This window comes from Marmota marmota, unplaced genomic scaffold (assembly GCF_001458135.2).
Source record: "Marmota marmota marmota unplaced genomic scaffold, marMar, whole genome shotgun sequence".
Classification (NCBI taxonomy): Eukaryota; Metazoa; Chordata; class Mammalia; order Rodentia; family Sciuridae; genus Marmota; species Marmota marmota.
Window position 1 is genome coordinate 4,982,887 of NW_025999999.1, and position 14,514 is coordinate 4,997,400.

At 44.9% G+C, this 14,514-nt stretch overlaps 1 protein-coding gene across 1 annotated transcript in view; it reads left to right on the top strand.

Annotated features, from left to right (window-relative positions):
- Positions 1 to 13,224, top strand: part of Cnnm1 (cyclin and CBS domain divalent metal cation transport mediator 1) — a 53,726-nt gene extending 40,502 nt beyond the window's left edge. The window contains 5 exon segments of the mRNA XM_015494880.2: positions 1,856 to 2,019; positions 7,667 to 7,850; positions 8,004 to 8,153; positions 9,631 to 9,732; positions 10,771 to 13,224. Of these exon segments, the coding sequence (XP_015350366.2) occupies positions 1,856 to 2,019; positions 7,667 to 7,850; positions 8,004 to 8,153; positions 9,631 to 9,732; positions 10,771 to 10,850 (680 nt within the window). The 3' untranslated portion in view covers positions 10,851 to 13,224.
- Positions 13,225 to 14,514: the final 1,290 nt, after the last annotated feature.

Below are 14,514 nucleotides of genomic sequence, written 5' to 3' on the forward strand. Positions count from 1 at the left end.
TCATGAGTGTGTATGTATAGGACAAAACATGGCATTTATCAGGTTTGGTACCATTGGTAGTTTCAGGCATCCACTGGAGGTCTTGGGATGTATCCCCCTCAGATAAGGGGGATGACTGTAAAAGATGATAAGTGGGGAGATGAGAGTGTGGTCCAGGTGAAGGTGTTGGAAACTGGGCTTTACTGGAGAGAGATTAATGAGATGGACTTGTGTTGGAAATGAAGATGGCAGGAGTCAGGGGTGACTCCCAGGTTTCTGAGTTAACAAAAGCACATAGGTGAATGACATTCACTGAGAATTGTAAGATGGAAGTGGAATCCTTCATTCTAAGGCATACTAAGGCAGTAATTATTATGGTTCTAACAAGAAAATGATCAACCTATTGTTATTTTAATCTTCCTGCTACATAGTTTGCCAGACAATAACAGTTTGGCAGCTAAACAGATTGTCAGCCGCCGTGACTCACTCCAAATAGGTTCTAATCAAGTATTTTGATTGATAGCAGCATTGTTTCAAGAGACAGAATTAAATCCCCATATTCTCTGAAGAATTTGGTTCTTCATTTGAGACCCCCTGAACTAAATCTATCTTAGAAGAGACGTACAGCTTCCTGTTCCCCATTTTTGAAAGAAGTACACAGTGATTAGTTGGGAAGTGGAGGCGGGTGCTTCACAGTCTGTCACTGGGGTTGTTCTATGTTTGAGGTAATGCTAGGGTCACCTTCGGCATTCTCTTCCATTGATCTTGGGGAGGGTAGCTCACAGAGTCCATTTTGAAACCAAGTGACATGGTATTCATTGAACTTTCCCAAAAAGTATTTCTTAAAAATGTAAAAACAAGCTGATTGAATATTAAGGTCTTGGCTAGAAAGCCTGTGGATTATCCCAGTCCACACACAGGCCTGTGCAACAACAAGCCCTGTCCAGACCCACACTTTCAAGGGCCCCACTTTGGCCCTTATCAGTCTTGTCCCTCTAGGGAGGCAAGGAGTTCACAGGCTAAGGATGTGCCACCCAGAGCCTATGTTCTTCCTGCTTCCAAGTTTCAGATACCCAGGATCCCAGAATTCCCCACCCAAACAGTCCTGGGGATAGTGAGTAGGTCCAGAAACCCTAGGGCAAGGGGCAGGTTCTCCCTCTATTCAACTATAAAACTCCAAGGAGACAAACTGGCCTTACAGATTGCTATGAACATTTGTCAAGGACAAGGATACAACATTTCAACAGTTTAGTCATGTGTCTTATGATTTGTAAATATTGGTATTGTTTGTGGGCCTCTGTACTCTTGTCCTAGGCCCTGCTAACGTTGGGGCAGACCTTGAGTTAACCCCAATAAAACGTATCCCCACAAGAAGAAGTGGCTGTCCATGCTGTGACAGATGGTTTGAGGGCAAACCTAAGGCCTTGGCCTTTCCTAAATAAGGGATTACATACAGGACCTCACCACAGTAGAGGGGCTCATGGGCTGGGACAGCAAACCATGCTCACAGCACTTCATGCATTTGGGGGTCCTCCTGCCCCCGCCCTGAAAACAAGATCTAGGAAAGGCAGTAGACCTCCATCTGCCTGCTGCTCGGGGAAACAAATGCCCCAGCTCTTCATTCACGAGGTCATGGGGGTAGGATTTGTTTCTCCCAGGAACCCACACCAGCAAAGCAGCTCAGCTCCATCCTGGACTGATGGGAAAGTGAGATCACCTTCCCACCACCCGGAATTACCATTTGCCTCATAGTCCCATGGGACCTCAGTGAACAGCACCTTTCTCTCTCTCCCTCTTTCCATTCCTTCTCCTTTCTCCCCACCCACCCACCCCTCCTTGTCTTTTCTCTCCTCTCCTCCTTCCTCACCATCTGCAGTAAACCGGTCCCCTTCTCGCTGCAGCGGCTTGAATCGCTCTGAGTCTCCAAATCGAGAGCGCAGTGACTTTGGTGGGAGCAACACCCAGCTGTACAGCAGCAGCAACAACCTGTACACACCCGACTACTCTGTCCACATTCTCAGCGATGTGCAGTTTGTGAAGGTAACTCCCCCCGGGGGGGCAGTACCTGTCCCTCTCCCAGTGGGCAGGGTCAGCTGGGGGAGCTGGACCAGGAGTCCCCCAGGCTCAGGCATAATATGCATCCCAGTCTCCCTATTCCAGCATAGTGCTGCGTGGCAGCTCCTTGGCTTTATAAAGACCCTGCTCTCAGGGAGCTTTATTGTGGTTGTCACTTTTGAAAGATCTCCTGATCCCTGTTTTTCATATGGAGAAACTGAGGCACAAAGCGATGCGAAATCAGCTTTGCCTGAGACAGAACTATTTCCTTTGGATCCCCTACCACTGACACCAGGTTAATTTCACTCATTTTTTTTTCCAAGATCAATTTGCAGGTGATTTATAAGCCAAGTGTTTACAAGAAACTGTGCTGTTTTTATATGATAATATATTTATAGGTATAATAGTATATTTTTGCAACTAAATATTTAAAGTGTGTGTTAACGGGAAATCCCTTGTAAGAACAATTAACATCAGCTTAGCTTCACTGAGCTATTAAGAAACCCCCCTCTGCACAGGCTGCGGGGTGAGGCAGCCGTGCTCCTTGCCGTGCAGTTAAGAGGAGGGAGCTATTTCTTCATACCTTTCATGGGGGTTGGTACTATACAGAAGTCTTTTAAATTATCCTCCTTTCTCTTGCTTCACTAGGTTTTATTGTTTTGTTTTTCTAGCATTCAGCAAACAATTACAAACTTTGGACTGAGATCTTGGCTAAAGTCCCACTTATCCCAGTCCAACAAAACACTCAGTGAGTCCACTTGGTAATGTTGTCCCAGTGTTGGGCTGGATGGGAAGGGTACTGAAGTCACACGAATGGGAGAAGTTCCTTTCTGAGTGTCCAGAACACCCACCCTGATTATTTGGAATGGTGTGTGCTGGCTGGCTAGCTGGGTTCCGGAACTCTGCCAACACCCTGAACTAACACATCAGCGGATAAACATAGCCATGAAAAGAAGTACCCATGGGCAGTGACTAATGGAAAAGGGGTTGGGATATTAACTATTGTGTTTGGGGGGGGCGGCAAGAAACTTTACTGAGTCCTTTGAATTATCCTTGCACTCTCCTGCCAGCCTGTGAGGTAGGGACTCCTGTCACTCCCACTGTACTGATAAGGAAATTGAGGCTTGAAGAGCATAAGATGCTGTGGCTTTAGGGAGCGTTGTAGGAAATCAGGGGCAGAGAGAGGTGACGGAGAACCAGCTGAGCAGTACTCACAGGTGCGTGTGATGGTAGACCTTTAACAAGTCTAATGAGACTAGCAGGTTAAACCTGAAAAAGTCATAGCTCCTGACTCTCCTCCTGATGGCTTCCAGGCTATAAGGCTTTTCATAGTTACTGCAGACAGTTCTTGGAGGTGGAGTAGGGGAAATGGAAGAAGGGAACTCTTAATGTGCCAGCTTTTATTGGTTTCTATGGGGCATGGCTTGTAGGAAAAGGAAGGGAAAGCCAAATATAAGTATGTGATTCAATAAATATCTAATCAACATCCTCTCTGCACTTGTCACTGAGAAACTGGCAAAGACAGCAAGTGGCTGCCATTCTGGAACTTATGTGACAATAGGGGAAGAAAATGATAGACAGGGACCCCATAAATAACCTAGGGGAGTTCAGGTCGAAATAAAAGCCATGAAGGAAATAGGGTTGTGGGTAAACAGTGATCTTCAGGGGAGACCAGAGAACAGAGGAGGCCTCTGCTTTTGAAATGGCTATCAGAGCAGGCTGAGAAAAGGACACTTTTGCTGAGGCTTGACAAGGGAGGTGAGGAGAATGTTCAAGATGAAAACAAGAGACAGGGAGAAGTTTCGTAGGTGGAAGATCTGAGAGCTGGCCCGTAGTGAGCAAGTACATTGGGAATTTTTGTTAACTTTATTTCTTGGGTCTTTCCAATTGTCACAGTCATGTCAGTATGCTATAAGAAATTACAATTGACTGGGTGACTTAAAGAACAAAAAAAAAAAAAATTTTTTTTTTTTTCACACTGTTCTGGAGGCTGGGAAGTCCCAGACCAAGGTGCCAGCAGATCTAGCCTTCTCACTGTGTCCTCACGTGATGGAAAGCAGAAAAAGGAAAGGAGCCACCTTCTTCTTAGAGGGCACTCATCCCACCCATGAGGCTCCACCTCAGGACCTAGTTACCTTTCAAGGCCCCACTTCCAAATAATCTCAAATGGGGAACTGGGTTTCAACAGAGACGTTCTTTTTGGAGTAGGAGGAGACACAAACATCCAGACCATAACATCATTTACATCCTAAGTTCAGAAAGTCATACAATTTTCCAAGACATTACTAGACTTGCATAGGTTGGAGAGTACTTTGGGGAGGTTGGTTTTGTCCCCTCCTCAAAGAGGAATTTGCTCTGACAAATACCTTGCAAGAAGCTGGAAGGATTTTCGTAACACTTACAAATGACCCTGTATCTCCACCCCTAGAACATAAGAAAAGGAATAGTCTACAAATAACAAGGATGTGAGACAGCAGTAGTATTGGGAAACCTCAAATAAGAGGGCCCTTCTCCATCAGGTGTTTGTCCTTTTGTTAGATCAAAGGGCCTTGCTGTGATCTGAGCCTACCCAGGCATCTTGAAGTTGAGCATATTAGCCAATTAAAGCATATTCAGAAACCTCTTCAAACTTGTGGCTTCCTTCCCTTAAAATTTTTGACTATAATTGTAGTCCTACACAGGGGAGCTTTGTGAGTTCAGAGCTCTTGTTTTAACACATGTGTTTGTTTTGGTTTGATTTTTCTCTTTTGATTTTTAATAAAAAATACCTTATATAAAGATGCAAATCACCTCCTCTTGATTTAATTGGCTTTGTCAGGGCCATTGTTTAGGCTTCCTCCTTTTGTACTCCAAGAAGAGTTTTGAGAAATGTTTTCCCTGCCCAAGCCCCTGCTGCTGGCTGCAGGAAGGGTCCATGGGGGCTCTCTGAGTCCAATGAACTGAAATTCCAGAAGTGTCAAAATCCAGGAGTGATTTGATTTCAAGATAAGCTACAAAATTAAATAGAAAGGTGCATCTAGTGATTATCTGGGAAAAGTTTTAAACACAGCCATGACTAATAGTAATTAATGAGCTGACGTGTTGCTCAATGGAGGGTTCTTATCTCATACATTCAAAGAATGAAGTACGCAAAAGTCTGAGGGTGAGAATTCAGTAGCACATTTATTAGAAACAAGCAAGGAAAACTCCCACAGCATGGAAGAGGTCCCTCTGAGAGTACTGTTGGGGCCTTTCTGCCTGGGGGCTTTATAGTGTTTTGGTGAGAAACTAATCTTTCATTGGGGAGTTGACTGTTCTCTTTCTCTGACTCAATCGAAAGTGTACAATTTTAATTTCTTGTTCCCATAATGGGATGATCTAATGTGTTTGTTAAGCTGAGTTTGTTCTGTATTTGTTCCTTAAAACAAAAGAATTACTTGGGTTCAAAACAACTCTTTGGAGTTGACTAATGTTAGGGTAGTGAAGGAAGCCTGGGGCAGCAACAAATGTCTGGGCATCCGGGAGTGAGTGGGGCCTTCCAATTAGGCAGCCAAAAACAAACAAAAAAAGAAGCTTCAGTCTGGGGTTTTAATCTGGGGTGGTGGTCCTGCCTCTGTTGATGAAGTTATGAAGGTACCAAAGAACCCTTATGAGGAGATATGTATATATCTAAAATATATATTATATATCTATATATATAATATATACATATTATATGTATATAATGTAGTGTAAGTATTATTATAAACTAAGAATATTTGGCAGTTGTCTTACAGTCTGGATTGTGTAATTTGACCAAAATACCCCATCACCATCTGGTGGCGGGATCCCTATATTGCAGTATTGTATTTAGAGGGAGAAATAAACCACGTGAAAGTTGAAAGTTCAAACAAAACATCCTAAAATTACAGGAGACATCACACACTAGCCTCAAGGTTAACTTCTCCAGCAACTCAGCTGCCAAGTCAAAATGTTCAAAAAGGTTAACCTTATTTTTTGTTAATTTCTAGATAACCAGACCTACTTGTCCTTTGTAATTCAGAGCTTGCTTCAAGAAAAAAAAAAATTTTTTTTTTTAGTTGTAGATGGACACCATACCTTTACTTTATTTATATATTTATATATTTTTGTGTGGTGCTGAGGATCAAACCAGTGCCTCACACATGTGAGGTGTCCTCAAGAACACTGAACTGGGCTGGGTTGTGGCTCAGGGGTAAAGCACTTGCCTAACTCATGTGAGGCACTGGGTTCGATCCCTCATGCCACATAAAAATACTAAATAAAGGTATTGTGTCCACCTACAACTAAATATATATATATGTTAAAAAATATTTAAAATTCAGTGTTTGNATATATATATTTATATATATATTATATATATATATATATATATATATATATATATATATATATACACACACATACATACATATATACATATATATTTTTTAAAAAAGAATACTGGGGGCTGGCATTGTGGCTCAATGGTAGAGTGCTTACCTAGCATGTGTGAGGAGGCACTGGGTTCGATCCCCAGCACCACTTAAAATTAAAACAAATAAAATAAAGGTATTATGTCCATATACAACTAAAAAAAAAAAAAAAGAACACTGAACCAACCTGTTGAAGACTTTGGACAAATGCCAGCATTTATAAAGCATAGAACCTACAGTTTTGAACTGAAAAATATCAACACCAGTTACTAACATTCTGCTACTTTATCCTTTAAATTCCTCGGAGGGAAAAAACAAAAAACTTGAGTGGGACCTGTGTCTGATTTTAAGTAGGTCTCAAGTCCTTGGTTTCTATCTCCAGCAGCATTAGCATCACCGGGATCTTTGTTTGAAATGCAAATTCTGTTTCTACCTCAGACCAAGGGAATTAGAAACTGTTAGGCTCAGCAATCTTATTTAACAAGCCCTTCAAGTGGTTCTGATGCTGAAGTTTGAGAGTCACTGATTTTGGACAGTTTTACATAAACTGTGTGCTATGATTTGGGTTTGGCTTGGGGTATCCCTCAAAGCTTCATGTGCTGGAACCTTGATCCCCAATGTAATGTATTGAGAGGTGGTGGATTTTTTTTAAAAGGTGGGGCCTAGTGGAAAGTGATTAGGAAATGGGGTTACCACCCATGGAAGGGATTAATGTAGGACTCTCTCAGGATGGGTTATTTTCTGTGAGAGCAAGTTGTATTAAGGCAAGATCACACCATGTGCTTGGCCCCTTGTGTACTCAGCCATTTTCCTTTCTGCTTCTCTACCAAATTGTGAAGTAGCCAGGGAATCCCTTGCTAGATGCCAGCACCATGCTGTTTGGACTTTCCAGCCACCAGAACATTGAACTAAATAAACCTCTTTTCTTTATAAAGTATCCAGACTTAGGTATTCTATTATAGCAACACAAAATAAACTTAGTCTTCTTCAGATGCACTATAAAGTGTGAAGCTAATAAAAATGAACAGTGGGGACTGGTGGCAAACAAACAGCCCCATGTTGCAGCTGCTGGGCTGGTACAGCTTTGGTAAGACCCCTAGTTCACATATCTCAGGGGTTCCAAGTACCCCAAAGGAGTAACTAGTGAGCTCAGGAAAGCTGGCTGCATCCAGGGAAGTACTCTGTTCAGTTCTCCTGAGCTTCTGCTTGCTTCCTTCCAGGTCACACGACAGCAATACCAGAACGCACTCACAGCCTGCCACATGGACAGCTCGCCCCAGTCTCCAGACATGGAGGCCTTCACTGACGGAGACTCCACCAAGGCTCCCACAACCCGGGGCACACCCCAAACCCCCAAGGATGACCCTGCCCTCACGCTCCTGAACCACAGGACCAGCCTGCCATGTAAGTCAATCGGGTGGATGGGCTGGGCTTCTGTGGGGTGAGGATGGCCCTGCCTTCCATCCCTTAGGCCTGCTCAGGGCTGCCATCTTCTGCCTCCCAAAGCCCCAGGTGCCCTCCAAGGCAGAGAGGTGATATGCTCACTGTATTCCCCAGGCAGCCGCTCTGATGGGCTGAGAAGCCCTGGCGAGGTGGTGTACCTGAGGATGGAGGAGATGTCCTTCACCCAAGAAGAAATGACTGACTTCGAGGAGCAGAGGACACAGCAACTCTCCCTGTCTCCTGCAGCCGTTCCCACAACAGCAGGTCAGGGAGGGGCCCCCAGGAGCAAGGGGGATCGCTGCCTCTGCCCCCAGGGGACTAGGATGACCGGGGCAAGCTGGGTGAGGGGAGCTCTAGGACCCCAGCCCCTGAACCAAACTCTCTCCTCCTTACACAACCATGAAGGAAACACTAACACAGAGCACCTGCCATGCCAGCCTGGCCTAATTCATTCTCCCAGGAAAACCACGTAGAGCAGTGTGAGGAGCTGTTTCTGCCTGGACTCAGACCCTGCCTCCTTTATTTAGGAACTTTGCAATTTTAGGCAAGTTGTAAAAGATTCCTTTTTTTTATCATAGTAGATATAAATTGTAGTAGCTATTTCATAAAGTAGCTTTGTAAAAATGAGATAATGAACATATCTAAAGAGCACACCAGGGTGTTTCCATAAATATTAGGTTGTTATTATTAGACCCGCCTTACAGATTAGGAAATGACATTAGTCATTAACCTTGCTGAGCGGACTCTTCCCTTCCTTTGTTCCTGAGGTTTCCAGTTCTATCACCTCCCTTTGACAAGCTCCCAGTGTCCCCGCAGTCCTGTGATCCTTCTGTGCTTGCCTCACCAAGTTTGCAGCATCCCCTCCCCACCCCAGGCCAACAGTTCCTCTCCTGCTCCTTGAGACTACCCCAGTTTGCAGTGCTAGAGACCTATCAGTCCAAAGCAATGACCTGAAAAGGCATATCAGTTTTTAAGGTCAATGAGATCATGAACACTAACCTGGAAAATCTGGGACATACGTAGTTACCAGTCTAGGACCTGAATTTAGAAGTGTTGTTCTTTTTCTCCCCCAAACATCAAATTTACTAGCTAAAGCATGTAGCTAGAAAATGTAGCAAAGAAATAAGTATGGAGGCAATGGAGGGTTTGGAGAACATCTAGTCCACCATCTGGGGTGACACATGAGAACCCCTGAGGCCCAGGTGAAGGGAATGACTCACACCTGTCCACATGCTGCACCATCAGCCCCACAACTTCGGGTGCAGTGCAGTTGCCAGCACAGCACCCCACTTCCCCAGCTCCATTCCTATTGCATTGATAGGAAGGCTTGGACCCCTTCTCTGCTCTGGGATTCCGTGGCTCTCTGAATAACCACTGGTCATGAGGGAGAATCCAGGGGCATGTGTCCAGTTGTTAGTGAGCCCTGTAGTTGTCTAGGGTTTGTGCAAGTGGAGTAGGTTGTCCTCCCCGTCTTCAAATGTGTTTGAGGAGGGAATAATTTCTGACTTGGCATGGAATGTTGGATTCCTGTGCCTATTCTCCGTCTCTTTGCTCCCTTTGTGGCACTGAAAAGCCTCTTGCTAACTAACAGAGCCAACACCTTTCTTGGGATCCCTCCTTTGTCACACCTACCCGGTCTTGGTTCTTGTCTTAAAGCTGAGGGACATTACCCAGAATCCTCCAGCCTTGATCCCTGAATGTGGAGGTTGACTTGAGTTCACTCTCATTTCTTTTCTCTCAGCATCAGATAATGAATGTTGTAATATCAACCTGGACACAGAGACCAGCCCTTGCAGTAGTGACTTTGAGGAAACCATGGGCAAGAAGCTGCTGAGAACCTTAAGTGAGTATCTCCTCATCCAGACCTAAGCCACGCTGCAGTTTAGTAGGAAAACATACTGGGATCTCCCTCCCAAAGAAGCCATTGACTCCAAGGCAGTACAGTTGTGGAAATCCATAATAGGGCTCAGGTCAGTATTGTACCTTGGTAGTGTAGGAATCCGTCCCATTTAGTTGGTGGTCCTCTAGGTCAGGAGTCTGCAGACCAGGCCCCTGGGTTAAATTTTGACCTCCCACCTTCACTTGTTTAAAAAAAAAAAAAGACTCATTGGATCATAGACCCTTTGTTTCTAGTGGCCACTGTGGCAAGGGTGAAGGTTGAGTAGTTGTGACAGGAGTCTGTAAGGTTCGGTTCACAAAGTCTATAATAATTACCATGTAATCCTTTAAAGAAAAACTTTGTGTTCAAGAGATTCCATAAAAGGAGTAGCAGGTATGAAGATTAGTTCAGGGAATGGACCAAGAATTTCTTATCTTCCATAAGTGGACATCAAGGCAGAGAGAACAACGTGAAAATAATCCTTCCAAAAACAACAGAGCTGGAAAAAATGATTCGTCCATCCTTGAGGGAGATTATGTAATTACCCCCACCTTCCCCAGTGCTGAACTAGAGTTCCTGGGGGGTCACTCCCAGTTGTGCCCACCAACCAGGGCTCCTGGAACATCCATACTGTGTGACCAGTCCTCTCTAAGCCAGTGTGTCTGGAAGTAACTAGGGCTGGACTTTCTGGAGAAGAAAGGCACAATGTCAAGGTGTCACATGGGCTTCATTTACCCAGTCCCCTCCAAGAAATGTCCATTGTAGGCAATAGCTGGGCTTGTGGCTTTTCAGAAATGTCACTTTATGTGGAAAGTGCATCCTAATCCTTCAAGATTTAAATATACTGATATCAGCACCAGGATAGAATGCAGATGAGTGTCAGCCAAACTTCAAGGGCTTTATCTCCATTTCTGCTTCTATTTTGAAGAAAGCTCAGGCCACTGAGGGAGAATGAATGCCCTTCGGGCCTGCAGATTCAGACTCACAGACTGTGTTTTTCAGGTGGTCGAAAAAGGAAGAGGTCAGCAGATGGGGAGAGAACCTCTGAGGAAAACTCCAATTTAACACCTCTGATCACATGACCAGACAAAGAGCGTTTGCTGGATGTGTGAGAGTCCAGGGCTTTGGGGGAAGGCCGGCCCTGCCCATCATCTGCTTCCCCCAGGGCCTCCCGCAGGTGACAGCATTTCTGCCTTCCTTTCCACCTCTTCACCCCTAGCTGTCGTTTTTTTTTTTTTTTTTTGGCAGATTTTTCCTTGTTGCCTCCAGTTTGACTCAGAGCCTTGACAGAAGAAGGTGCCTCTAATGGAACATGCTAGAAATGGTCTTGTCCATAGCACAGTCTGGGAGATGACCTCCAAGCTGACAATGCCACTCTGGGACCCCTGACATTCTTCTTTGTTCTTTGGGATCCCCTGTGCCATAGCAGACCCATGTCTTGGGGTTCACCATTCTTTCCTCCAGAAAAAAATGATAACTTCGTGCCATATCTCATGCTTAGCTTAACTCAGAAGGTGCCACTGGCAGATAGGCACAAAGGAGGCTGGAGTAGCAGGTATGAAGATTAGTTCAGGGAATGGACCAATAATTTCTCCAGAACTTTGGAGAATGGGACTCAGCTGTGTTGGGCTGTGATTAATGTTACAGCACAGAAAATTGTCAGTGACTGTTCCTATTAGATAGCAGCTTCACAGCCTGGAGACGTGTGTCTCAGCTGGACTGGAAAGAATGTAAGATGGAATCTCAAGTCACTGTTTTTCCCAGGGACACATCTGTTTTGGCTCCCAATCCACAGGCATTAATCGATCAATGAATCTGCTCTGGAAGAGGAGGAGCAGTGAATGGAGAAAGCCAATTGGGAGCCAGAGATGGAATTTCAGGTTTTAAGTGAAAAAAAGAAAAACGAAACAGAAAACTGATATGGAAAAGTTCTAAGCTATTAAAGCAAGTTTAGCCATGACAAACCAAAGAGTGCCCAGGTCAGCCAAGAAGGATGTATATGCGCATGGGACTTCAGTGTGCATTACACAGGAATGTTGAAGAATCACTCTTCTTCTTCATCCATTTCCCCCACCCCTTACTAAACACCGGCAGGTCGCTAAGTGTACTTTATTCCAAGAACTTAACTACACCTGGGTTTTCTCCTGAATGTTGGGGCACGTGCAGTTCTAAGGAGAACCACAAGGTGGAAGAATGACTGCACATACCCACTTCCAAGTTGTGATCAGGAATCACCACAAGCTTAGGAAAATCTTGGAAGTAAGTGCAGTTTGTCTGTGGGGCACCTGTCTGCCTTTCCAATCTATTTCCCACCCATTCGAAAGCCCTTAGTTAGGGCCCAATGATCTTGTGCTGCCTGATGAATATTCAAACCATTCCCAAGCATTTCCCTGTTGCACACCATTTGAGCCTCCCTCCCCTTTCTCCAAACCACCACTCCCTCTCTACACCCAGTCAATCAGTTTCCTGGGAAGTAGGAGACCAGCAATTCCTCTGGGTTATTTGCATCTCAAAGGAAAATGCTTACCCACAGGAACCTTTGACTCAGGAGTTCTTAACCTGGGGTCCATCACCCCAGGGGGGTCCATTGCTGGACTTCAGAAGGTTCCTGAAACCTTCAGAAGGTCTTAAAACTGTCAGAATTTAGTGTATGTGTTCTCATGTTTTCCAGAGAGTTGAAAGTTTTCATAAGCTTAAACTTCTCAAAGTTCTCAGACCCACAAGGGTTAAAAAATAAAAATTAAAAAACTATTTTCATTAGTGGAACTTTCAGCCCAGCCTTTCTGCAATGCAGAGTGAATACTGGGCAGTTCATTTTTAATTATAAGTGGTCTTCTCCAGTGTCCCTCAATTGATGGGAAAGGCTGGCATCTACCAAGAAGCAGGAGTCCTCAAAAATTCACACCCTAAAGTATTATACAACCTCCATCCCACATAACTTTGGCCTATCACCCCCCCCACCAAACCAGAACAGGTATTGCAGACCGGAGGACCACAGCATGTGGGAGTAAAGAATTGAGCTGGAGTTGCCTCTTCCAGCAAAGCATTACTGACTTTGACACACCCCTGGCCTGGCCTGGCCTGGCTGGAGGCTCAGCATGCATGTGTTCTCTTGCTAACTCCACAGCCACCTACTCCTCACCTGCTCTTGCCTGGTTGGAACAGAGAGGGTAAGCCCTCAGTGCTGCCTCAGACCCAGACTGTTTATAGTGAGTTTTGAGCAAGAACTGCCATCCTGCAGTCTTCTTGCCCAGCTGGCCACTGGCCCACAGGGGCCTACCTGGCTAGACTTCCACCAGGCTCAGCCCACTCCTGTTGCTTTGTACCTATCCCTTGGCAGAACCCCTGAGGAGCTTGTCACCACTCCTCTCCCTATCCCCACCCCCAAGTATTTTCTTCAGGTTAAAAAAAAAAAAAAAAGATTTTAAAATAAAGCATTTATGAAGGCTCAATAAATTGTAAATAATTTTTAAATAAAATGAAAATGCATTTCCTGGAATGTGGCTGTTTTCTTTGCCCCTGGAAGTGGAGTTCAAAGTGGCTTCACTTGAGCTGCAGGTTGGATGGTGCACAAGTGTAACTAACTCTACCTCTGGCTACCTGCTGACAAGGGCACCTCTCAAGGCCAGGAGTGAGGCTGAGGAAGGTCACTGGGAAGCCCTGGTGCTGTACTCTGAGAAGCAGGTAGATGATTTTGCAGGAGCAAATGGCAGATAGAGGAAGTAAAACCCAGACAAGAAAGGAGCACTAAAAGGATGAGGAGAGCTGGCATGTGGTGGTGAGGCACTGTGGTGGGAGCTCTCCAAGTTCAAGGTCCTGGGTGCGGATGCAGACAGCCTATGCACTGGTCATCCTGGCTTGCCTCTGCAGACCCTTCAGGAAGGAGTCAAAGTGGCACAACTCCAGCCATTTCCAGCCCAAGGCTGGGGGAAGGACCAGGGGAACAGCGGGCCAGACCTGTCAGTGAGTTGTAAATCAGTGCAGGAAGGCGAGAGGCCAGAAGAGATGTCCCTGGGCACGGAATGGAAAGCTGAAATCTGTTCATTTTTTCAACCAGCAAACAAGACAATGGATGACCTGTGCCCGAACAAGCTTGGCCTATGCCAGGAACCTTGATGAAGGCTCTTCATTTCATTAACAGTAATGATGAATTACAGTATCAACTATTTTACTTTGGGCTTTAGGTATCCATTGCCTCACTTCTTTCTCCATGGTGCTCCTGAGAGACTGGATGACTCAGAGGTCCGAGTGCCCTGCTCATGTACAGGGACCATCTGCTTAGTAGTCCTGCCTCTGACCTTCACCACACACAGCCCTGAGAAGTCCTGCAGCTTTCCCCAGACTTACACAGAGCCCTGGACAGAGTGGGGGATATACTGACCAGAATGTAGGTTAGAATTAAGAAAACCAAACTCCCATTGAGACTGGGCTTTTAAAAAAAATTTTTTAATAATAACATTTCAGCACTTTGGTACGGACACTTAGGCTTAAAGCAGTTTCTTAATGATTTTTAATGATTTGAGCAAGAGAAATTAAACACTAAGATTTGGTTGGGTAGGACTGTATTCTGGAGGGCCACAAATGATTTTAATATCAACTTTCCTTGCTCCCAAGAACCAAGTTCTGCCTGTACTGTCATCCCCATGCAGGATGGGTTAAAGCCACATTTGGAGAAAATGATAGAAGACTGACAGAAGGTAGACTCATTCAACTTATATTTTGGCTCCTTCCCCTACAAATCATAAG